Source organism: Pleurodeles waltl, chromosome 7 (assembly GCF_031143425.1).
Source record: "Pleurodeles waltl isolate 20211129_DDA chromosome 7, aPleWal1.hap1.20221129, whole genome shotgun sequence".
NCBI lineage: Eukaryota > Metazoa > Chordata > Amphibia > Caudata > Salamandridae > Pleurodeles > Pleurodeles waltl.
Window position 1 is genome coordinate 1,346,216,571 of NC_090446.1, and position 25,856 is coordinate 1,346,242,426.

Below are 25,856 nucleotides of genomic sequence, written 5' to 3' on the forward strand. Positions count from 1 at the left end.
TCCTTTGTGTGAAGCCAGGCCACTTCACACCTCATCAAGGCAGCTTGGCTAAGCTGCTGCAGGCTGGCCAATCAGAGCACAGGAGCAAAAACAATGCAGGGCTGAAATTGGCAACTTTTTAGGTAAAGTCTAAAACTTTTTACCTGAACAAGTTATATTAAATCCCAACTGGAAGTTGTGGGATTTATTACAACAATTCATTTGACACCAAGTTCTTGGTATGCAACATTTAAGGAGACTTTAAAATTTAAAATAAAGTCTCCCCATTCTAGCCTATGAAGGCCATTTACTTCAATGAGGGAAAAACGAATTTGGCTGTTTTTACCTCACTAGGGTTTATAAATCTACTTTTATAAAGTCCCTGCTTATAGTTACATGGCACCCAGCCCTAGGGGCACATAGGGCACACCTTAGGGGTGACTTATATGTAAAAATAAGGTAGTTTAAGACTTTGGAACTACTTTTAATTCCAAAGTCGAATTTGCATATAACTTTAATTTAAAAGCAGCCAGCAAGGCAGGCCTGCCTTTAAAATGACACTGGGCACCTCAGCAGTGCACCTATGGGTGCACTACCTATGCTGTGGTCCCTAAACCTACATGCCCTACCATATACTAGGGACTTATAGGTAGGTTAACTTAGCCAATTATAATTAGCCTGATTTGCATATTGATTTTACACAGAGCACAGGCCCTGGGACTGGTTAGCAGTACCCAGGGCACAATCAGAGTCAGGAAAACACCAGCAAAAAGTGGAAAATGGGGGCAAAAAGTTAGGGGGCCTCTGCAATCAGCCCTGTTTTCTCACACAAGCCCCCCCCCCAGCCCACACGCCCAGGAGACTCAGCCCAACCCTGGGAGAGTCTTCCTGGCTTGTTAGGCGAGGAAGACAGTGAAGAAAACTGGCTGTCCCTTTGCAGGGCCTACTCTGCCTTACATCCTCCTGTCATGGTCACTCCCTCTGGGTAGTGAAGCCATCCCAACAGTGAAAGGACCCATCTCAAACTGAAACTTACCTCTAGGGGAGTCTTCCTCCTCTCTCTCTGCCAACTTGGGTAGTGAGGTGCCCACCTCCCCTACTCATAACTTTGCTAGGGCAACTCCTAGCTTACCCAAAGAGGTCACCCAACACTTGAGCAACCCCACCATGACCAACAGGGTCAGGGGGCCTACTTTGCTATTGGCCCTGGGGTCTACCTCCCAGGCCAAGTACAGTGCTGCCAGGAAGGCTAGCACCCAGCAGAGGCTACTGACAGCTGTCAGTACCCAGAACCACACCCTAAGCTCTCCACTGACAGGTGGCTGAGCTGCTTTAGGGGCAGCTTTGGGGTCCTGGCACCCCTCTTGCTGTCTAGAGTGGGGGGCTACCACCTCCTGTGGCAGACACCCTCCTTCCACTCTGCCTTCTGTCAGTGCAGGGGCAACACCCTGCATCTGGACAGCTGCCTGACTACTCAGGACTTCCTTGGGGTCAGGGGAGGCCTCACCAGTGCCAAATCTGGGCTCCCCCCCTACTGGGGCAGAAGGCCTTTGGCTCCCTGGAACTCTCTTTAAGAGTGGCCTACCCTTCCTTTTCTTCTTTCCTTTTCTTGGGGACCCCAGTCTCCTAACTGTAGGGACTGACTCCCCAGGACTTTGGGTTGGGGGGGAGCCCTGGGCGACCGCTCCACCTGGGACCAGACTCACCTCTGGGAGGTCATTGCCCAGGATACAATCTAGGGGGAGGTCAGCACTGACTACCACCCTAAACCAGTCAAGGATACCCTCCCTCTCTAGTGGCACTATGGCTACAGATTTGGAGGTGACCTCCCCTGTGGCTATCCTGACTTTCCTTGTCTCTCCTGTGACATACATGTCTGGGGTCACTAACCGGTCACTCACTATAGTGGGACGGGCACAGGTGTCTCTCAGGCCAGTGGTAGGGATCCCATTCACCTGAATGGGGTGGTCCTGTCTCCCAGCTCAATGCTAGGAGGACTTCATCATCTGAGGAGTCCTCCTCCATGGCTACACTAGACAGCCCAGTGCTAACCACCTTCTTTGGACAGGCTGCATCTCCTCTGAAGTGACCTGTCTGCTGACAGTCAAAGCAAGCCCTACTGTCCAAGAGCTTTTTTAACCCTGGGTCTCCCTGTCTCTGCTTGTCAGAGTGGGAGTGGGATTTACTCTCCTCCTTCTTAGGGTTCTGGGGTACAGAGGGAGTCTCTGTGGTGGGCTTACCACCTCCCTCCTTAGGTTTTTGGGGACCTGCCCCCCCCTTCTTGGAGTCTCCCCCCTGGGACTTGACAACCACCCTGGTTCTCAACCACTCATCAGCTGCCTCCCCTAGCTCTCTAGGGTTGGTCTGCTTAGAGTCCACTAGATGCTGGTGTAACCTTTCTTGGGTACAATTGGTCAAGATGTGCTCTCTCATGATCAGATTGTATAACCCCTCATAAGTATTTACTTTGTTACCAATAATCCAGCCCTCTAGTGCCTTTAGTGAGGTGTCTACAAAGTCAACCCAAGACTGGGTACTGACCTTCTGGGTGTCCCTGAACTTCATTCTAAACTGCTCTGGGGTTAGACCAAACTTCTTGGTTAAGCATCTCTTCATACTAGGGTACGAATCTGCCTCCTCCCCCCTTAAGGTCAGAAGCCTATCCCTCCCTGAGTTGGGGACCAACTCCCACAAAAGGGAACCCCAGTATTGAGGCCTAACCCTTCTCATTTGGAGTGCCCTCTCAAAGGCCTCCAACCACTTGTCTATATCATCCCCCTTCACATAAGCAGGAACCACCCCCTTGGGTAATCTGGGGCAAACTCCCCCACCCATGGACACCTCAACTTCTCTGTCGCTGCCACCATCTCTTTTCTCTTTCTTTGCCCACTTTTTCTTTTCTAGGGCCAGCTTGTCTGCTTCCAAAGCTATGTATGCTAGCTGGGCCTCCAGCTCTCTTTCCCTGATGGATGGGTTCTCTCCTCCTGAAGGGACCCCCTTCCCACCACTAGCTTTGGGTCTGCCCCTAGTGACTGTATGTACTGAGGACCGGTCTTCCTCATCCTCACTTAGGCTCAGATGCCCTCCCTCCCCTGAGTGGTTAGAGCTAGCATCCACCCCTGTTTCTCCCTCCTCTGGAGCTTCCCCTGGGTCTACCTCTTGGGCCTCAGCCCATGCTGTCAGGGATTTGATCAGGACTTGCTTCCTGAGGTCGGTGGTTGCAGGCAACCCTCTTTCAGTACACAACCCCCTAAGCTGGACTACTGTCAGTGTGGGTAGGCTAGCCAGATCAAGCTCCATGGTTCCCTGGTTTTGTGTCAACAAAAACTTTTTGCAAAAATTGGAAACAAGAATTTAGAAAAATCACAAAAATTCAATAATTGAAATTAATCCAAATTAAAAATAAAAACAATTTTTGCAATAGGACAATTTAAAGGATTTTTAATTTGTTTTACTTAAAACTGTAACGTGATACTGAACACAAGTACAGGATCCCACCGCTGCCACCAAAAATGTTGGAAAATGGGTTATTGGTAAGGGCAGGTAGGTACCTACACCTAGCAACAAGCCACTAACCTCCACTTAGGTCCAGTTAGGTCTCAGTAAATTAACCCCAGCTCAACCCTTGGTAGCTTGGCAACGAGCGTCAAGGCTTAACTTAGGAGACAGTGTGTAAAGCATTAAAATATCACAAAACAGTAATTAAATAAAACACAGGAAACAGTTTAAAAATCCAAAACCAATTTATAAAAATACTTTATATTTTTATCTTTAAAATGACACAAAAACGAATAAAATCGGATAAAGGGAACCGGAGATATGAATTTTTAAAGAATTATTATTTTTCTAGCACTTAGAAACAAAAAGCGCCAATCGGGTCATCTGGTTGCACCTCGACCGGGGCAAAGTCAAAGTTTCAGGCCGACCGCGATGGAGCCCTGCTCGGCTACAGGTCGCGGGAGGCCTCGGTTAAAAGTTTACCTTCACACTTAGGGGGTTATTCCAACTTTGGAGGAGGTGGTAATCCGTCCCAAATGTGACGGATTTACCACCAGCCGTATTACGAGTTCCATAGGATATAATGGACTCGTAATACGGCTGGTGGTATATCCGTCACTTTACCGTCACTTTTGGGACGGATTACCACTTCCTCCAAAGTTGGAATAACCCCCTTAGTCTTTATTTTGAAGATTCTCTTCAGCGGGACGAACCTGCCAGTCCTATCTGACCTCCTGGAGCCCTTCTCCGGATACGCGATGCTGGAATCCTCGGTGGAGATTTTTACCTTCGGACTTAGTCGTTTTTTCGAGGTGAAAATCCTTCGACCGGGGTAAACCTGGATCTTGATCCGACGTCCATGGAGCCCTTCTCGGATACGATGGCTGGGAGGTCCCGGTCAACTTTTTACCTTTGGACTTAGTCTCTTTTTCTGAAATTTTTCTTTACCGGGACGAACCAGCAAATCAGGCCGGGTCGCGGTTGAGGCAAGCCGGCTAGAGTTGCCGCGGCGGGTCGGTCCCTCTATGGAGCTTTTTTTCAAAAAGTTGTCCAAACTTCTCCAAACTTCTGGGGCTTCTCCAAGATGTCCTTTTAAGGTTCTTTTGGGGTCCACAGCTCACCCCAAGGGTCCAGAAGTTCTGAGATGGTCCTTGGGGGGTGCGGACTACAACTCCCAGAATGCACCTGGCGCAAACTCCTTTTTGGCCACTGGACAGTAGTCAGCTGGTCGCTTTCTTCAGGAGTTGGTGCAGGGGACTCTGGATAGCAATTTTTCACCTGTAGCAAACAGGGAGTCCCTCCTTGAACCAGTTGAAGCCAGGCAAAGTCCTTCTTGTGGTGAAGCCCAAGTGTGCAGCTGGTGCAGTCCTTCTGAGTGCAGGTTCCAGGTGCAGGCCAGGGGTCCAGCAGGGCAGTCCTTCTTCTTCTGTTGTTCTTCCTTGTTGGATGTGGTAGGGAACTGAGGTGTGGGTGCAGGTCTGCCAGTTTTATCCTTGCTCCTGGGTGAAAAGCAGGGGGTTCCTGGTTCTCCAATCAGGTACAGGGTCGTCCCCCTGTGATGACCACTTCCTGGGAAGTGTGGCAAAAATCCATCCCAGAAGGCAACATTCTCTAAAAATCCAACATGGCTGAATCTGATTTTTGGAGGTTACATCTGGCTGAGCCCACCCACTGGTGTGGCTAAAAATCATAAACACACCCCTCTCCTGCCCTCTCCTAATCTAATCAAGGGGGCACCTAGTTGTCTGGGGTTGCAGGATGTGGGGGTGTTGCTGGTTGCTCCAAATGTCCTTCTCTGCCTTTGAAGACCAGTTTGGCAGCCCTCCCCCTTCCTGCCTCACCATCTGCTGAGGGGAGATTCTCTCCCACAGGCACATTCCTTTGTGTGAAGCCAGGCCACTTCACACCTCATCAAGGCAGCTTGGCTAAGCTGCTGCAGGCTGGCCAATCAGAGCACAGGAGCAAAAACAATGCAGGGCTTAAATTGGTCAACTTTTTAGGTAAAGTCTAAAACTTTTTACCTGAACAAGTTATATTAAATCCAACAACTGGAAGTTGTGGGATTTATTACAACAATTAATTTGATACCAAATTCTTGGTATGCAACATTTAAGGAGACGTTAAAATTTAAAATAAAGTCTCCCCATTCTAGCCTATGAAGGCCATTTACTTCAATGAGGGAAAAACAAATTTGGCTGTTTTTACCTCACTAGGGTTTATAAATCTACTTTTATAAAGTCCCTGCTTATAGTTACATGGCACCCAGCCCTAGGGGCACATAGGGCACACCTTAGGGGTGACTTATATGTAAAAATAAGGTAGTTTAAGACGTTGGAACTACTTTTAATTCCAAAGTCGAATTTGCATATAACTTTAATTTAAAAGCAGCCAGCAAGGCAGGCCTGCCTTTAAAATGACACTGGGCACCTCAGCAGTGCACCTATGGGTGCACTACCTATGCTGTGGTCCCTAAACCTACATGCCTTACCATATACTAGGGACTTATAGGTAGGTTAACTTAGCCAATTATAATTAGCCTAATTTGCATATTGATTTTACACAGAGCACAGGCCCTGGGACTGGTTAGCAGTACCCAGGGCACCATCAGAGTCAGGAAAACACCAGCAAAAAGTGGAAAATGGGGGCAAAAAGTTAGGGGGCCTCTGCAATCAGCCCTGTTTTCTCACAAAAGGGGACTATTTCCTTCTTTAAATGAACCTGTAACTAGCGGACACCTACTTTGGGATCTCCACAGGCCTGCAGGTAGGGGGAGTGCCCCGCAAGGCTTCGGCAAGTGCCCCACCACCCAAGTTTTAAAAATGTATCTTGCCCACAACACCTTTCTGCTGTTTTGCTGTCAGAAGAGGCAGAGTTCCAGTAAAAGAATGGTATTTAGAGAGCTACAGCTTCCCGCAACAGGTCGTGTCCCCCCTCAAAAAGGACTAGTAAAAGGCAAATTGGGAAGGTTTATCTCCAATCTGTCCCCTGCTCCCTCACCTCAGGTGGGACAGAAAGCCGGCTGATCACTATGGAGCAATTAAAAAAGGGGTGGGGCGGCTTACCCTGGCATGAGGTCACAGCCCTACCCAAATAGGGCAACACAATCTTTCAGATGCCTCTCCATGTCCCTCCAGCCCAGATTCGGGATTTACCCCCCTTCTGTCAACCTCCCAGCATCTAAATGTGGTTGCTGATAACTTTGTATTTCCACAATTTGCATATTGGTATGCCCATTTAAGTCCTTAGTATATGGTACCTAGGTATCCAGGGCATTGGGGTTCCAGAGGATCTCTGTGGGCTGCAGTAGTTATTCTGCCACCCATAGGGAGCCCATGCATAGGGTTCTGCAGGCCTGCCGTTGCAGTCTGCGTGAACCGGGTGCACGCACCCGTTGTCACTACAGGTCACTGCACCAGGTCACTGTAAGTCACCCCTATAGTAGGCCCTCTCAACCCAGAGGGCAGGGTGCAGGGACCTGTGTGAGGGCACCCCTGCACTAGCAAAGGTTCACCCACAAACTCCAGCCCCATTTTGCTGGACTTCGTGAGTGCTATTTTATGCGTGTACTGGACTTAGGTCACTACCTTTGTCCAGCTACATAATGGTAACTCCAAACCTGGGCATGTTTGGTATCAAATAGATTGGAACCATACCCCAATACTGTTGAAAGTATTGTAAGTATTATTCCATGCACTCTGGGGGCTCCTTAGAGGATTCCCAGCATTGCTAGCACCAGTCTTACAGGGTTTTCCAGACAGCCTAGCTGCTGCCACCCCTCAGACAGGTTTCTGCCCTCCTGCTGCTTGATCTGATCAATCCCAGAAAGGCAGAACAACGGATTTCCTTGGGGAGAGGGAGGTAACACCCTCTCTCTTTGAAAATAGGTTGACTGGCTTGGGAGGGGCAGCCTCCCCCAGCCACTGGTTTTGCTTTGAAGGGCACGTTTGGTGCCCTCCGTGCATAAACCAGTCCACACCGGTTCAGGGTCCCCCAGTCCCTGCCCTAACGCAAAACTGGACAATGGAAAGGGGAGTGACCACTCCCCTGTCCATCACCACCACAGGAGTTGTGCCCAGAGCTCCTCCATTGGGTCCCTGGTTTCTGCCATCTTGATTCCAGGGTGGGCAGGGAACTCTGGGAGCATCTGAGTGGTCAGGCAGGTGATGTCAGAGGCACCTTCTGATAGGCAGTTACCTGGTTAGGTGACCAAACCCCCTCTTTGGGCTACATAGGGTCTTCCTCTGGGGATGGTCCTCAGATTCGGCTTGCAATATTCCAGCAGGACTCCTCTGCAACCTCTCCTTTGACTTCTGGCCTCCGGATCCGTGACTGGACCCTCCACGGCTGCAGATCCATGAGGAAGACTCTTCTGCAACATTGTATCCAGAGTTCCTGCCAGCTTTGCAACAATTTCCTCGCCGTGCATCCTCAGAAGACTGCAACTCTTAAGCCTGCACAAGAAAAAGAAGGAATCTCCCTTGGAGTGATGGAGTCGCTCCCCTGCAACCGCAGGCACCGACGACAAGCACAACTGGCTGCATAGATCCCCTCTCCTGCTGAGCTGCGTGGATCCTGCATCATGGGTGGTGGTCCAGGGTAGTCCTCTTGGTCATCTCGGCCAGCTGTCCAACTTTGGTGGAGGTAAGCCTTTGCCTTCCCACACAGGACAGTACCCCTGTGCACCGCGTCTCTTGCAGCTGCCAAGGCTTATTTGCATCTCCTCCACAGGATATTCAGGTGACGTGTAGCTCCAACCCCCAGCACTCCATTCTGCAAAGCACAGCCTCCTGCGTGGCTCTCCCACGGCGTGGGATCCACCTTTGTAAAGCTGCGTGTGCTTCTTCTGCGACTCTTGTGTCCCCTTCCTGGGGGACTCCTGTGGGTTCTGCCTCTGCACTTGTGGACTTTCTGTGACCCTGAGGGTCCTCTGTGACTCCCCCTCCTTTGTTGAGTCCTCCTGGGCCTTGCTGGTCCCAGGCAGCACCTCTTTTCCACTAACCTCGAGTTTGCCTTTGCCAAGGCATGATGAAGAAAATCCTGCACCGTCAACCGTCTGCAATCTTCCTTCCGGCGTGGGACATCTTCTGCATCCATCAGGAACTCTTCTCCGGCTTCAGCGCTGCAGTGCTGACCTCAATCCGTGCTTGTAAAGGGTAACTACTCACCCGTCAGGGTCTCAAGGCACTGAGGGGGGGCAGTAGCGTATAGTGATCAGGGCATGTGTGATGGTCTTTCTATGTTCGAGGGGGATCCACTTGAAGGACTTGCGTAGGAGGCGGAGGGTGCGGAAGCAGGTGGCGGTGACTGAGTTGATTTGCTGGTTCATGCTGAGGTTGGAGTCCAGGATGATTCCGAGGTTGTGGGCTTGGCTGGTGGGGGTGGGCGGGTTTCCGAGGGTGGGTGGCCACCTGGAGGCGTTCCATACATTGGGTTGAGGGCCCATGATGAGTACTTTTGTCTTGTTTGCGTTAAGTTGCAGGCAGCTGTTTCTCATCCAGTTGGCGACTGCTTCCATGCCTTTGTGGACCTGTTCTTCAGTACCATCGACCAACTCCTGCATCCACAGCTGGTTGGGTAGTACCTTCTACTCCTCCTGGACTCCACTGTGACTCTTGGACTTAGTCCCCTCTCTCCACAGGTCTTCTTTCTTCAGGAAACCACCGCTGGTTTTCTTGCAGTCTTCCCTGGGTGTCTTCTTTTGCTTCTTTTCCTCATTTTGGGTGGTTTGGGGAAAATCCAGTGTTATGTTTCTGCATTCCTGGTTGCTGGGGGTACTGTGTTACTTACTTTTGTGGTTTTCTAATACCCCCAGATCCCCTCTTCACAGTTTACTTACCGAGGTGGGGGTACCTTGTTCGCATTCCATTTTTTTTAGTATGTGGTTTTTGCTCCCCCTATGGTCACTATTGGTTATAACTATTTGTACTGTTTTCTTCTTTTTTCTATGCCTATTTCTGATTGCTAGTGTATATATTTAGTGTACTACTTACCTCCTAAGGGTGGGTCACCTGTCTAGTATTTTGTGGTGATTTGTGCCAAAAATAAAGTACCATTATTTTTGTACAACTGAGTGTTTTCTTTCATTTGTGTAAGTGCTGTGTGACTACAGTGGTATTGCATGAGCTTTGTATGTCTCCTAGATAAGCCTTGGCTGCTCATCCACAGCTACCTCTAGAGAGCCTGGCTTCTAGATACGGCCTACACTTCACTAAGAGGGGATTCCTGGACCTGGTATAAGGTGTAAGTACCATAGGTACCCACCACACACCAGGCCAGCTTCCTACATATAAGTTTTCTTAATATCGTTTTTACATTTGTTAGCTTAAACAACATGAGTTGAAGCACAGTTGGTATGCAATAGAAAATAAGTACAGCCTGCAACACAGATGTTGGCTCTGGGTATTGTATGTTTTAGAACAACCAACAAACACCATACATCCCTGTGCCCAGGAGAGTGTGATGGGCGTAGTTCTATATTATGTTTATAAATCGACCATTGGGGCAAAAAGTACAGGAGAAAACATTGCCAGCTAGTTCTATTTTTTGCATTATTTTTTATTTTAGCTATTAGCTTCTTTGGGAAAAGCATGAGCGAGTTACACAAACAACACCCCTGGATGAATTAGGCGTTTTGAGTAACTTTCAGAAAAGTATAGCTCTCCGGTTCACCCATGTGTTTTACATTTGTTACCACCACAAGCAGTGAGTAAGCTGAAAACATAAAACATAGAAAAAATGAACTACCACTCAGAAAAATGCAAAAAGTGTGGTAAAACACGTTTGTTACAACTCTGCTCGTTTCTGAAAGCTGGAAGATGGTGATGTTAGTGCAGCAAACCTTATACTGATGTCTTTTTTAGAAACAAAAATATGCTTTCCTGAATAGCACTTAAAAAAAAACAAGGTTTTTGGGCAATAAAAGCACACACATTTAGTGTGAATATCTTTTGTGGAAAAAAAGTACTGCAGGCTTAAGTCTGAAGCCCCCCAAACAAACATAAAAAGGGCTCAGCACTGGAGCAGTAAAAGCCCCAGCAGTTTACGAGTTAAACCTCAGAGTTGTCAATCTATTTCTGATTGTGCATTCAAAGTCACTACCCATTACTGGTTGTGTACACTCTTAACCAGCATTCCGTCTCCTAACAGCATTGGTATCTCGATGTGTATTTCTGTCATTGTTCTAGCTTGATATGTAAAGTTCCATGGAAGGATTCTCAAGATTCCCATTTCTACTGACCTGTGTAAAAGAAAGTGAAAAAAGGTGTGTCGTAGACATAAAGGAATGACATTTCCTGCCCTCATATCTGACTGACGGTAAATTGGTGCATTTCCATTCGTGACCTGTGCCACAATGAATAGATGTTCATATGTATATGCAGGGATGTGACACAGACTTTATAACATCTTGACTGGGTATATCTACTAATTATGAAATAAATGCAATAGATAAGACCTTCTTTTTCTGCAATATTTTAATTGTTAATGAGTGGAGTACAGTCTGGAGATGAAAACAAAAACATTGATGTGAAAAGGGGAATGTGAAAGGGTGAGTGGGGGACGAGAACCAAAATGTATGACCTTTCTGAATAGCAGGGAGATTTTATGACAGTGCTTCTGAAAGGCTGCTAGCGCCGGGGCACTGCCAGTCACATGTCACTCTATGCTTGACACGTGAGCAACTCTGCCACAGCCCCACTAGCTTTTTAGAGACACAGACCATGGGGCACATCTCCTGTGTTGGTCTATGTAGACAAGTGTCTCTCTGGGGGGGTATTTTCATTACACACTCTCGCAGCACAAACAGACCAGGGGACATAGAGCAGCCCCTCTGAAAAAAATGCTCTTATCGTCTAGATAGGGACCAGCAGGCAGGTGTAGGTTCGTCTTCCAGAGAGGATATACTGCCAGCTTGGTCTGAAAGGTCCATCCTTTGCTAGTGGAACAGCTGCTCCATCTCTCTTTTCGACTTCTTACTTCCAGCGGCCTCCAACGCGGCCCTTCCCTGCTCCTTTTTTGCTGTAAATAAAAAAAGACCAGTGGTTAAATGATTATGCCTACTTCAACCAACCTTTGCAGCGCATTGCTTAGAACCAACTTGATAAGGTGTGCAGGTGGTATGTTGTCATAAGTTTTGATTGGTCCCAACAAGCGACAAAAGAATTGCAGCATATGGACCCGGACCTCTTGGCCTAAGTTCACACAGAATGTCATGAGGGGGGCGAAGGATCAGACCAGAAGGTTCTCCACTGCAAAGGTGACGTTTTCAGCCTCTAAATCCCTATTCCACCTATGATTTTTCACAGTTTATGTGGGCCTAAAAGTAAGTTGGGGTGTAGTTGCAAGAGATGGGATAGAGTAGTATGCTTAACATGCCATTACACCATGTTGGCCATAAAACAAGACCTTATGGAATATGTAAATTACTTTTTATGCTGTGTTATTTGGAAGTACCCGTAAGCCATACTTCTCAGAAGACACTGAAATGCAAACGTGGGTAATAGAGAAAGTCGAATGGCTCTTGAAAGAATTAGACAATTGTTTATTCTTACCAATTTTGTTTATGCTGCATCTGTATAATCGGTACCTGTACCCCCAAAACTAGGGCAAAATGTAAAGGCTCATTACACTGTGCAGATGACAAAGCTGAACATGACCAGACACCAGTTGGCCTGCAGAGGGTGCCAAACATCCAGCATGCGCATACACCCCTCAATTTCATATTCAGTCTGTGTTTTGGCAAGAATTCTAATCAGAGGAGGTGGAGAATAAACTCCCTGTTGTCAAAAGCATGTCAAAAGATTAATGTCCACATGAGGGGGTGCATAAAGACCCAGGTTGGACAATAGCTCTGAATGCTTTTTATGTAATACTTCATGCGGAATCTTTATTATATCAAGAGCAGCCTCAAATACTTTTCAAGAGATTGTGTTCAGTGCGTTGCCAAGAGTCCTTAAGCAGGGAAAGGATGATTATGTTGTATCGTCTCAAATATCAGAGGTTGCTCGACTACAACACTTGTCTGTATTCAAAATAACGACCTCATTATGTGGAAAAGGGTTATTTACTGCACTTGGGGCTAGATGTATCAAAGCTTTTTGTATTCGCAAACGGTGCGAATCGCAAAATTCCACTGTTTGCGAATGCAAAAATGCCTCTCAGAATGTATGAAAGGCATTTGCAGTGCAATTACAAGGAATCGTTAAAATAGCGATTCCCTGAAATTGCAACTCCATTTAGGGAATCGCAAATTGCGATTCCCTAAATAGGAAATCACAAATAGGGAATACCTATTTGCGATTACAGTGCACATGTATCATGCATTTCCTAGATGTGAATTTGGCATTTAGGAAATGCAATTACCACAAATTTAAGTCTGATGGTAAGCATGTGCAATTTTTAAAAATGCATTAAAAATGCATTTTTAAAAATAACATGTAGGGGCATGTGTGCGCTTTACCTGTCCACAAATATTTTTTTGGGGTGCATCAAAGGGGGCCTTAGGCCCCCAGCACCCTGGGATTTGCATTACCTAATTTGTAAATTTCTAACAGGAATTCGCAAATTCGGAAATGCAAAACCATTCACACCTACAGGCCCATAGGGATGACTGGAGTCCCCTTCCCTAATTGCGATTCGCTAATAGTGATCGCGATTTTGGAGAAATCGCTGTTACCAAATCGCAGTTTTCATACATCTCATTTTGCATTTCTCAAATAGCGTTTTCTTAAAATTCCCTATTTAAGAAATGCAAACCGGGAGCTTGATACATCTAGCCCTTGATATATACCATTAACTCAGGGCGAGATATTTACTGGTTGTGGTAAATAACTTTTGTTCTAAGTTTTCAACTTGGAAATGAAGCATTCCATGCAGAAGTTGTATTTAACACAACGAATCCAGCATAACGTCCGTGGTTGTGTTCTCCCTGACTTTTTCGTCTGAATCATTTCGCAGGTTTGACCTGACAGAATGCAGTTCCAATCCCTGTGCAAACTACTGTTTGCACACAGATCGATAATTGTCACAGAACCTGTAACAAGGACCTCAGACTTTATTCCATAATTGCAAATCAGAATGTTGGCAGGTAGGATGGGTTGGGCTTCCTCTATGAAGGCGATTTTATGTAATGTACAGAGAACTACAATTAGTGGAGAACTGCCTACTAAATTTAGCATTGATTATATAGATCCTCTCATTATAAGATTTCATGTGCGTACAGGGGCGAAGCTACCATTGGTGCATCAAGTGCAGTGCATTGAGGCCCAGAGCCCTAAAGTGCTCATTGAACCCTGACAATTGCTGTATTTTACTACACCATCAGCAGCCAAAGGAGCCAATTTCCTTTCCTGCACCATGGTCGTGGCATCCTTGCTTTGCTACTGTGTGTGTGTGTTTGTGTGTGTGTGTGTGTGTGTGTGTGTACCTGTTTGGACCATGTTCATGTTTATGATTTCACTAGTGCTTGGAAGAGCATATATATAGATTCGTAAAACTGTTATAAACTACTAAAAACATAGATGTGGAGTAAAACAGAAGTAATTTCAAATCATATTGGGCCAGATGTATGAAAGCATTTTGCATTCGCAAACGGTGTGAATGCCCGTTTGCGAATGCAAAATGCCATTTCAGAATGTTTGAAATACATTCTGAACGCAATTTTAAGGAATCGCTAAAATAGCGATTCCTTAAAATTGCGACCCTGTTTACAGAGTCGCAAATTGCGACTCTCTAAATTAGAAATCGCAAATAAGGATTCCTTATTTGCGATTCCTTAGCACATGTATGAAGCAATTCCTAAATGCGACTTGGGCATTTAGGAATCGCTAATTACCACCAAGTTGAACTTGGTGGTAACCATGTGCAAAATTTAAAAATACATTTAAAATGCATTTTTAAATTGTACATGTAAAGCACACATGCCCTTTTGGCATGTGTGCACCTTACATGTCCCATAAAACAATTTTGGGTGCAGCAGAGGGGGCCTTAGGCCCCCAGCACCCTGGGGTTTTGCATTTCCAAAATTGCGATTTCTGATTCAGAAATCGCAATTTTGGAAATGCAAAAAATTCGCAGATATGGGCCAACAGGGCCATAGGTTCAAATGGGGCCGGTATCGCAATTTGCAATTCAGTAATAGCATTTGTGATTTTTAAGAAATCGCTATTACCGATTCGCAAATGTGATACATGGCACTTTGCGAGTCGGAAATAGCGATTTCTTAAAAATCGCTATTTCCGAATCGCAAAAGGCCTTGATGGTACATCTGGCCCTTTGTTAGGTACGGGTAGCAGGAGAGTCACTTTGTTTCTTCTAGAGACCGCCCAAAATCCCCCTGAACTCATTAACAGATTGATTTTCCATAAAATACTCATAGGCCCTGATTACGACTTCTGCAGGCAGAAAAGCCCATCTGCCAAAGTTCCGACAGGTAGGTTGCCACCAGGGCCATTACGAGTTTTCCGCTGGGTCAGTGGGGAGAAATTCAGTTTCCTTTCACTGGCCCAGCAGGAAATGGCCTACAGCATTGTCTCCGGCTCGTAATAGAGCCAGCGGCAATGCTGTAGTGTATTGGGTGCACCAGCACCCGTCGCAAAGTTCACTGTCTGAAAAGCAGACAGTGAACATTGAGACAGGGCTGGCTAAAGGGGGTCCCCTGCACCCTGTCTCTGCCAGCCGTTTCCTGCCGCTGCTACAGCCATGAAACCATTGGCGGAGAAGGGGTCGCAATCCCCAGGGCAGTGCTGTCCTGGCAGATTAGGACCCCCAGACCGATGTTAAGTCGTAATCTGGTGGTGCTGGGGGTCCAACCGCGGCGCTACTGCTGCGGTCGTATTATGGAGGTCGGACCGTCGCATTGGTGGCAGTCCGACCACCAACACAATCCTGGCGGGGTCATAATGACGCCCATAGTGATTTTGGCAATCCACAGGGATTATTTGGCTATGAAAGCAGCTTCTTCTGTGGGTTTTCCTGGGGAGGAAAGGCTACTTTGTGTGCATACAACCCAGCATCCACTGAACTTCATGAAGGTCTACCCAAGAGATTTGAAAGGTAATGCCCACAGTGGCACTGTTCTGTATTTTCCAACATACAGGCATTGTGACAACAGGTACAACCCCAATTGATTTTCTGTCTACTTACAATTTCTGAGCGTGGCTGATTCTGTTGTAAAGAACGTTGATCTAGAGAAACAAAACCAGATGCAATCACATTAAGAGTTTATATGTCTGGATGTGTATGACCACAAACTTGTACATTTCACATACCCATAGGAGTTCCCTACAAGACTGAGGGGGTCATTCCGAGTCTAGCAGACCGCCAGACTCAGGGTGGCTGTCGGACCGCCACAGTAGTGGCGGTCCGATTCGCCACATTGTGACCAAGGCTTCGCTGCTGCGGTCAAACCGCCGACACCACCAGGGTGCAGTCATTCTGCAGCCTGGCGGTCCCAGCGGTTGTGATCCGCCAGGGCAGTGCTGCAAGCAGCCTTGCCCTCTGGATTACAAGTCCCATTCCACCAGCCTTTCCATGACTGTTTACACCGCTGTGGAAAAGCTGGCGGAATGGGGATGCCAGGGGCCCTGTGGGGGCCCCTGCACTGCCCATGCACTTGGTATGGGCAGTGCAGGGTCCCCCATGCACAGCCCCGTCACGCATTTCACTGCCCAAATTACGGGCAGTGAAATGTGCGACGGGTGCTGCTGCACCCGCTGCACCCCCACATTGGTGCCAGCTCGATTCCGAGCCGGCAACAATGTTAAGGCCCCTTTTTACCGCAGGGCCGGCGGGCGGAAACACTGTTTTCACCCGCCAACCATGAGGTGAACTTTCAAGAGGGCCGGCGGTGTCCTGGCGGCACTAGCCGTCAGGTTGAGTTTGGTGGGCGGCCTCCGCTGCCTGACAAACTCAAAATGACCACCTCAGTCCTGTTCTTCGTGCTCCTTTATACAACTTTCTACATAATCCCCACTTTTCCAAGGCACACAGAGTGCTGAAATTCTCACAATTCTTATATGAAAACTCAAAGCCCAGGTTTATGTTAAGCTTATTTGTGAGCATTACAGATAAAGTTAGTGTTTTCACCCACAGTATTTGAGTTTAATCTATCTGTATTGTCAAGAAAAAAATGACAGCAGGGCTCAACCTTACTCACATCCCGCAGATATTATCACATAACAATACACATTTTATATGTCAACAGTTCACAAACATAAAATGGCAACAAACATGCATCGTTTTTGCAATTATCCCCTTTTATCAACATCAGGTTCCTCTGTCTGTTGTGGCTGAAAGTCAAAATATCATACTCTTATCCAAGAAGGCCATAATCTCAAAATCATTTCTAAAACAACAGCAAACAAGTTTTTGGGGAGTTGGAGGGATGCCTGCCACAGACTATATGTATGTGCTTAATGAGGTGAGCAGGCATATCCATGGGTCTATGCTTGGCAAGCATGCAAGGTTAAAAAAAAAAAAATCATTTTTTAGTTAATTTATTTGCAAATATAATCAATACGCAAAAGAAATTTGGCAAAGTTTTCAAAATATAAAAATAAAAAGGTAGCCCAGCAGCTTGTGCACACCAGATCTGGAACTTCTTTTCAAGCGGCTCTGCACATGTGATCAGGGTAAATGCTGTCACTCACAGTGCAAGACAGCCAATGGATGAAGTGGGTTGAGCCATTACACCATGCAGTATGCTATGATGGGTGGTAGCAAAATGTGCATGATGTTTGAACAGACCAGTGTGGAAGACGGCTGATCCCAAGCCCCTGTATGAATGTATACAGTTTTGTGTTTTATGATGATATTTTTGGAAAACACGGTCCTGGTGAGGTACTTAAATCTGTCTGTACGCCTGACTTAAAAAGATAGTCATAATGGTTTCTTGGTAATGGCTTCATGTTTCAAAGTTTCTTCATTTTCATATAGACAACTGTGCAGAAGAAATATAATATGCACTTTATGTTTGCCTACTGATTAAGACTATGTGAAAGTTCCCCTCAAAATCAATGTATAGTCGAGCATGTATGTAGTGCACAAAATATTCCTTAATGTGAACCTTCTCTACTATAGGAAGTGTTTTTGGTATTTCTATCAACAGTAGGCCCTCACCCATCATCTCCACATCACCTTTCTGGCACTGGTCATGTATGTTCTGGTGCGAGCTACAACCTTGAGTAGGGAGCTCCGGGGGATGGGGGTTTAGGATGCCAGGTAGATATAAGGAAATTAAATGTTAAGCTCCTTTACTGTGTGAGGGCACTCCTCTGCAGTATGAGCCCTTACATCATCGTAGACTCTTCACATTTTATAGGGCACCCTTATTTCTACCTGGCAACCCAAACACTCCTGGAGCTCCCTATTGTAGCCTGTAGCTCGCACCTGAATCTACGCCACCGGTGACATTGATGGGAATACTTCATGTAGTAGAGTAGAGAAAGCACAGATCAAGGAATCTTTTGTGCTCTAAGTGATCAGATATAGGGGGTATTTTCCTTTGACCATTTGTTCCCCCCTATTCCTACTTAGTGTGCATAGGTTGTGGGGTATGTAGCCAAAGGTGGCTATTTATGGAGCAATAGCCCGACTGGTCCCCATTTACACTGAGCTAGGTCTATTATCACCTTACACTTGTGGTTAAGGCTTAGATTATATTCTGTATTTTATGTTTGCAGAGACTGGTGTACAGGTGTACAAGTGAGTGTGTGCTGGAAGTCCGTAGTTGTATCAATAGGATGCTGGCTTGTGGTAAAAATGTATCCCCTTCTTTCTCAACTAAATCACAGTTAACCACTTACTTCATACTTCTGTGTTTTCAGTTTCTCCATCAAGTCAAACTTCTCCGACTCGAGTTGCTCTATCCAGTCTGAGAGCTCCTTTGCTGTTTCCCTGTTTAAAGACAGAGGTAATTTGCTTTACTCCTCGCACCCATTTAGTCTGAATATTGATTACATATTGAGGTTCCTGTGTACCATCCATCTTAACTCTCCAACAACATTTACCCGCGGGAGCTGTAATAAAAGACCAACTCTGTAGTACTCATATGCATTGCAGTCCCTTCTGTACAATTTTGTGGAATGATGTCAGAGCATGTTCAGTTTCCCTAGGATTATGTTATAGTCTGACATTGGTTTCCTGGAGTGATGACACAATGTGATGCTTGGTTCCAGAAGTAATATCACAACCGGACATCTTGTTGTGTTGTGGGTTCAAATCAGGCTGTGATGTTATACTGACTGTGGTGATGGCACTGTATATTTTACTCAGGAACCTGACCTCAGACTGTCTCATAACTCTAGAAGTCTGAGTTCAGACTTGGCATCACTCCGATAATCTAATATCTCATCACTGTGAGACTCTGACATACCATCACTTTGAGAATCTGATATCTCATCACTCTGAGAATCTAATATCTCTTCCATCCGAGAATCTAATATCTGACTGGGACATGCAATACATCAAATGACTATGTTGTATTGAAAATTGCCTCTCGCGCACCAGATGATAACCTGAATATCCTGCTTTGAGTATAATTGGTGTCATTATTTTCCCTCAACACAATGTATGGTGAACGTTTAATCCCGATTGATGCTTCATTTTAGTCGTCCATGCATTTGGCACTATGCATCAGCATTTGTGCAACATTTTATCACCTGTCCTGTTAGTAACCTCGACTAGTTCCTGACTCATGAGCTCAAAACATTTACAGTTTATGTTCCGTAACTGACTTTTATTACTAACTTATAATCAAACTTTATACCAGGGATTGATTTGAAGTCTGTGTGTACCAATTGGATTTGCTGACCCCTTTGTATATATTTCGCACTGATTCACTTTTCCACTGAGACATATGCACTTTCCCATTGGTGACTGGCCACAATTCTGAATATCATACACACTTTAGGGGTGAGAGGTGATAAACTAGGACCTTCCTCTTCCTATTATATCCAAACACACACAAAAAGATCCTGTTCTATACGATCTCCTCCATGCTCAAACAACGTAATCTTTGGGAATTGCAAGGCCTCACCCACATAGAAATGTGGTATGACTAGAGTCCAAGGTGGGTTCTACCACTGTAAAAAATATTGTGGAATACATACTTCACACAGTCCAACTAGAAATGAATGGAATAATCAGCAAAAACTATCTAGAAGCATCCTAAATTAATGTTGGATGTCCTAATAGGATTAAAAACATAAATGAATGATATACCAGGGTCACTAATTACCCTATTATCCTATACAGTCATCAACATGTTTTCCGCTGTCTTACATATTCCTAAAGGGTCAGTGGTCTTCATCAGGAAATAAAGTCTCTGTTTCAGAATTGCTATCCTAAAATTGGCAGAGGGGACACCACAGTAAATTTACAGCTCCAGTCCCTTGGGGCATGTGTGACTATAGGGCAACACCCCCATGGGTTCTCCTGAGTTATTGACTCTGGAGCATATAATTGTGACAATTAAATATTCTGCATCTTTAGGTATTAAGGAATCGGTGGGCAGGGCAAGGAGGACATTCTGTAAGGGGTGAGAGGTAAGTTCAGTCATTAGGTTGTCTAGGAGAAGTCTTTACAGCATGTGAAGGTTTAGTTTTCTCTCTTGTGTTGTCCTTGATTTGTTGGTATGATGAGCAGGGAAATAGGGATGGCAAAGTGGTCAGTCCAGTACAGAGGTATAGGTTGTTAGTGTATGAAAAGCCTCCTTTTTGCCCTGGTCACCCCCAAACTTTTTGGACAGATATTAGTGGTTACTGACTCTTGGCTGTGCCCTGGGTACTGCCAACCAGTCCCAGGGCCAGTGCTTTGTGTAAAATGAATAATGCAAATTAGTATAATTATAATTGGCTGCCTATAAGTCCCTAGTATATGGTAGGGCATGTAGGTTTAGGGACTCCAGCATAGGTAGTGCACCCACAGGTATGACAGTTTTAAAAAGAAAAGTGACAAGGGAGAGCAAGAATACAGGGTAAGTTCCTATACATTCCCCAATTGTAAAATGCAAAGCAGTAGTCGCTAAAATACCAGTACAGGCACTATATCAACTTTTGAAATATCAGTCCTGAACAGAATACCACCTGCTACATTAGCAACACTGAACACCATTACCGTCTGTGTGCCCACAGCCTGATGTTCAGCATCTAAAGATGCTTCAGCATAGAATGCCTTCTATAAATGCCCTTCAATTCAATTTGGTCCAGAACCATCTATGGAATGGTTTTGCTTTCCACTATACTTCTTGGCCTGCTTACCTCAGGGTGTTCTCACTCTGATGTTCCACATTCAGTGGCTTGAGTCTTTCAGCCAGGATTTTCCTCTTCATCTCTCTACCCGTTTGCCTCTTTCCCCTCTTCTGTTCAGCCTACAAGACAACATAGAATATTACTCTCCTAGCAAGCCCACCACATCACCAATTTAGAGCCAGGAAGGTATTGCTTTTTAATATTTCTGTTATTATTTTATTTTAGCTATTAAAGGCCACGCATCAGGGTCAGTCTTTGCAAATGTCTGGGAGTCTGCAGTGACAAAGTTCCAGGAAATAAAAGCATGGAGATAAAGAGTGTTCTTTGCAGGCGCCAGCTGTAAATGAAAACACAGAGGGGCAATGGAAATAGGAATGGGAGCATTGTTCCAACTGAAATAGAAAAGGGAGAGACAGAACTCACTACATTTGCCCTTTAATCTTAAACGTGAGGACAGACAACCACACCAAGAACAGTGGCTATGATCTGGACCCTCTGATAGATATTAGATATGACAGATCTATCCAGTGAAACAGAAAAGGCCGCTGGAATTAGCATTAGCCCACCCAATCCTAGGACCAAGCATAAGAAAAGGACAAAAGTGCAATAATGTGGTCCACTAAGACCCCAGAAATGACAGAAAGCACACAGACACAACAGTTGCCGGTTAGAAAAAGAGATTTAAGATCACAGTCACCCCTGCATAACTTACGTCAACTTAACTTACGTCATGCCTACATTAGGTCAGTTGGCAGGTTGGAGAACTCACCATGCCCCTAAAGCATCATGGTGGGAAAAATCCTCACAGCTCAATGACACATACTGACACATGCCAGTTATGAATAGTACTCGTATCTGCAGTCTTTGTAATGCCAGATCCATCAGTGTGCAACAGTACAAAAGTAATGCAGACAACCATTTCGAAGCAAAGATGGCTTCTTGGCCATCTACTGCTATCAAAATTGTACCTCCATTTAGCAAGAATGTCATAATCCTGAACTACAGAAACATTGTTTGTAAATGAGTTGGCCTAGATCAGCCAGGACCTGGGGCATCACTCCACTGGATCTATGCTGATATTACCTTACTTTCAACTTCTTGTGTAGGAGGGGAAACTGGTCAGGACTGGCACCGGCTCTACGGTGACAGGTAATTACAGCCTACAAAAGACACAATCTATGTGTCTGTGATTTCTATTCGTAGCCGAATGTAAATGTTCTCTTGAAATTTGCCTGTAAGAAATGTAATGCATTGTTTCTCAAGTGCTTATGTAACATAACTGTCCTTATGTGTCAGAACTGGTCTTATTTAGAGCACTCTGTCACACAACTGGGGCTTGTTTGCGCTATAGATAATTGCAAATAAATTAAAAAATATATATGTTCTGCTACAGTGCATAGCAACTCTTCATCACAGTGCTAAATACAACTTAGTTTTAGTTACATAGAAGGAATAAGCTAAGGCCAGGCATATTGCCACCTCACTCCAAGGAACACTTTCACTGCAACCTGTAAGCACGAAGACAAAAATAATGAACCTAAAAAGGAGAATCCTACCTATAGCTATGGCACCTATACATCTACCGACTCCAATTCCCTTTTATGAGCCCAGTGTAGCTAACCTAGACAAACCTCACCTTAACAAGGTAGCCACCGAAGTGAGCCCCCATGTTGGAGAGAACTTTCTTTTTCTTGGCATCGTCGTCAGCCCGTTTCTTGGCCTCCTCTTCTTCTTTCCTCATTTTTTCCTCCTATAAGTTAAGAAGAGAAGTATGTGATTGTGAGAAATTGCTTGATGTTATGCAGACATATTTCCTACATTCGAACTTGGATACCCAAATTGAGAACACCCTTCCACCCCAGAATTCAGTTTGTGGGCTATGCTAGCAACAAGGCAGAAAGCTCCCTGAACATGATGTACTCACCGCCAGCCGCGTCTGCCTCTCACGCTCCTTCTCTGTTCGGAAGCGCTGCTGCTCTGCCCTCTCAGCCCGTCGGTGCTCCTGACAAGAGAAGTGGAGAGCATCATTACCCACACGTGCCTAAAACTGCATTAGGGGTGCACTGTATAAAGTATGCCTCTACAATTAGGCACTGAGGGGCTCATTCTGCCGCCTGACAAAGTCCCGCGTTGGGATGACCGCCTATGCGGCCATCCCTCCGTGGGCCCTATTAAGAGTTTCCCGCCGGCCCAGTGGGAAATAACCACAACAATGGCCTGGCTCGTATTTGAGCTGGCGTCAATGTTGCGGTGCGTTGGGTGTGACAGCACCCATCGTGCTTTTCATTGCCCCTAATTTGGGCAGTGAAAAGCGTGACGGGGCTGTCCATGTGGGCCCCTGCACTGCCCATGCCAGGTGCATGGGCAGTGCAGCCCCCATGGGATCCCTGATGCCCTGTTCCCGCCGGCCTTTGCATGGCAGTCCGACTGCAATGTAAAGGCTGGCGGAAAGGGGACTCACTCTGCCCTGGCAGATTACGACCGCCAGGCTGTTGACTGGTGGCAACCTGGCAGTGCCTGCGGTCGGACTGTGGCTTCTCCACTGCGGTTGTAATGTGGCGGTCGGATTGCCACTATGGAGGCAGTTCAACCGCCACCACGAGTGTGGCGGTATTAAGACCGCCACACTTCTAATAAGGGCATGAGTATCAATCCTTATCATGTTTGAGGTGCTACACAAGTGTAGTGCCACGAAAAGCAGTTCTGGGATCTATGTTATTTTATAGCATTTTATTAAATGTTAAGATTTATAGGTAATATTTTCTCACCTTAAATTAGTCCTCCATCAACAATGCTATCAGTGCAGTCCTTAGTGCTTCTTCTGGTACTACAAGTAATACTTCTGCTACTTTTACTGATAACACTTACCCATGGTGTTAGCAGTACTGCCATTCATACTGCCATCAAAACTACTGATACCGCTGCTAGTAGTAGATCACCAAATAATACAAATGGCCCTATTAATAGTACTGGTACTAGAAAAATGATATATTTATGTGATATTTGTTTAGCATAAAACCATTCCAAAGGCAGTAGGGCAGGAAACAGGGCCAGAGACAGTGATACAATCAGAGAGTAAACCTGCATGGGGGATGCTGGGTTCTGAGCTGGGAGGTGGACTATTTACTACTACCACTGCATGTGCCACTAACCAAGGTCCTTGTTCTAGAAGTAGTGAATTACACACTACTGCTGATACTGATATTATTACTATAACAACAAGTATAACTGCTCCTATTGTTATTACTAAAACTGGTATCACAATCACTAATCCTACTACTGGTACTGCTACTACAGGTACGGCTAGTGCTATAGGTAGTGTGTAAGCACTATGTTCACTCCACCATTAGTGCTTCATCTAGTTCTTCAATGTATACTGATACTACTTGTGAGAAATTGGACCGTTGTTTGTCTGGGTTGTGAGCCTAGCCCTAGGTCAAGCAACAGCCACAATCCCATGCAAGGTGACCTAAAATAAAGTAACAGATCTAACCTGTTCTTTACCCTGAGTAGCTTGGCACAAAAAGACTTCAGGCTAAACTTAGAGGCAATGTGTTAAGTATTTATGCAGCACACAAACAGCAACACAGTGAAAACCCAACACAATAATAATCCCAAACCAATTTAGAAAAATAGAGATACTTTTAATAAAAATGAATATCCAATTACTAGAACCAGATTTCGGAATTTTTAAAGATTACGGTCCAAAATAGCAAGTCCTCTGGTTTAGAAAATGGCCACCTGGGTACCTTTACCACCAAAACCAAGGGTGCAGGAGTGGAGGAAGACCTCTTGGGGGTGCAGTACTCCCTTATACTGGGTTCAGGTTCAGATGCAGGTGTAAGATGGTGGGAGCCTGTTATGTCTATGTTGCCCACAACAGGAGATCGGTTGAACTAGCCCTTGGGGTCACTTCTGGAGTCCTGGGTGTAGGGGGTGATGGAGGGCTCTGCAGCAGGGCTGGTCTCTAAAGTTCCCAGGCAGGCTCCAGGTAGGAAAACAGTCCTTCCAGGTACAGCAGCAGTGTAGCAGAGTGCACAGCAGGTCACAACAGGAGGCAGTCCTCTGAGAGTCCTTCCACAGGTCCAGTAGTTAACTGAGGAACAGGTCTGAGAGGCCTCTTTTTAGACCCTGCTGTCCTGCTCCTAGAAGTTGGCAGATGTTTCCAGAAGGGTTCTCTGAAATTCCAGGAATTTCCTGCCTCCCCTGTCCTGGATCCTACCTGGCTGCACTGACAGTGTCGTTAAATCTATTGTGTTGTGGCAGAGCCCAGCCTATTCAGTTGCAAGTGGGGCTGTGCTTAGCTCCACCACCCCATAAAGTCAGTTAATGGCACATCCAGTCTCTGCTAATTCCTCTATTGTGTGACGGTCTGTGGTGAAATCACGAAGTCCCAACTGTCAGTTCACCCAGTCATGTTACCTAAGGCAGGTTACAGGCAGAGAGGGCTAAGGGCAGGAAAATGCCAACTTTTTAAAAGTGGCATTTTCAAACTTGTAATAATAAATCTGACTTTACCATTAAAGAGGGTTTATCATTGCACATTCCTAGGTACCAAATATGTCATATCTACCACATCTGGGTGGGAATCCCCAATGTTACCCTATGGGAGGGGTAGGCCTCTCAGTAGGGAGATTATTAATTTAGGAGTTTTTCACTACTAGGAAATTTAAAACTAAAAAGTATATGTTCTACCTTTTAATTACACAGCACCCTGCCCTGTGGGCTACCGAGGGCCTACCTTAGGCGTGCCTTATATGTAATAAAAGGAGAGTGTAAGGCTTGGCAAAAGATTTTAAATGTCAAGTCTGCATGGCAGTGGGACAGTGCCTTCAGGCTTCAATGGGACAGGTTTAAGGTGCTACTTAAGTAGGTGGGACAATACGTGCTGCAGGCCTACCGGTATCATTTAATTTACAGGCCCTGGGTATATGGTATACCACTCTACAAGGGACTTAGATGTAAATTAAATGTGTCAATCAGGTATTTACCAATCAATCCATGTTTGGGGAGTGATCACATGCACCTTAGCACTGGTTAGCAGTGGTAAAGTGCACAGAGTCCTAAAGCCAACAAGCAAAAATCCAGCAAAAAAAGTAGGAGGAGGAAGAGAAAATGTTTGTGGGACTTGAA

General features: G+C 45.7%; 1 protein-coding gene across 4 annotated transcripts in view; it reads right to left on the minus strand.

The window, feature by feature from the left end:
* Window positions 1-10,931: 10,931 nt before the first annotated feature.
* Window positions 10,932-25,856, minus strand: part of TNNT1 (troponin T1, slow skeletal type) — a 71,991-nt gene continuing 57,066 nt past the window's right edge. For all 4 annotated transcript variants that reach the window (XM_069200744.1, XM_069200743.1, XM_069200745.1 and 1 more), the window contains 6 exons: window positions 22,648-22,725; window positions 22,360-22,473; window positions 20,733-20,842; window positions 18,279-18,369; window positions 15,619-15,659; window positions 10,932-11,493 (listed from right to left, as the gene is read on the minus strand). In XM_069200744.1, coding sequence (XP_069056845.1) covers window positions 11,448-11,493; window positions 15,619-15,659; window positions 18,279-18,369; window positions 20,733-20,842; window positions 22,360-22,473; window positions 22,648-22,725 — 480 coding nt within the window. In that variant the 3' untranslated portion in view covers window positions 10,932-11,447. The remainder of the gene's footprint in view (window positions 11,494-15,618; window positions 15,660-18,278; window positions 18,370-20,732; window positions 20,843-22,359; window positions 22,474-22,647; window positions 22,726-25,856) is intronic.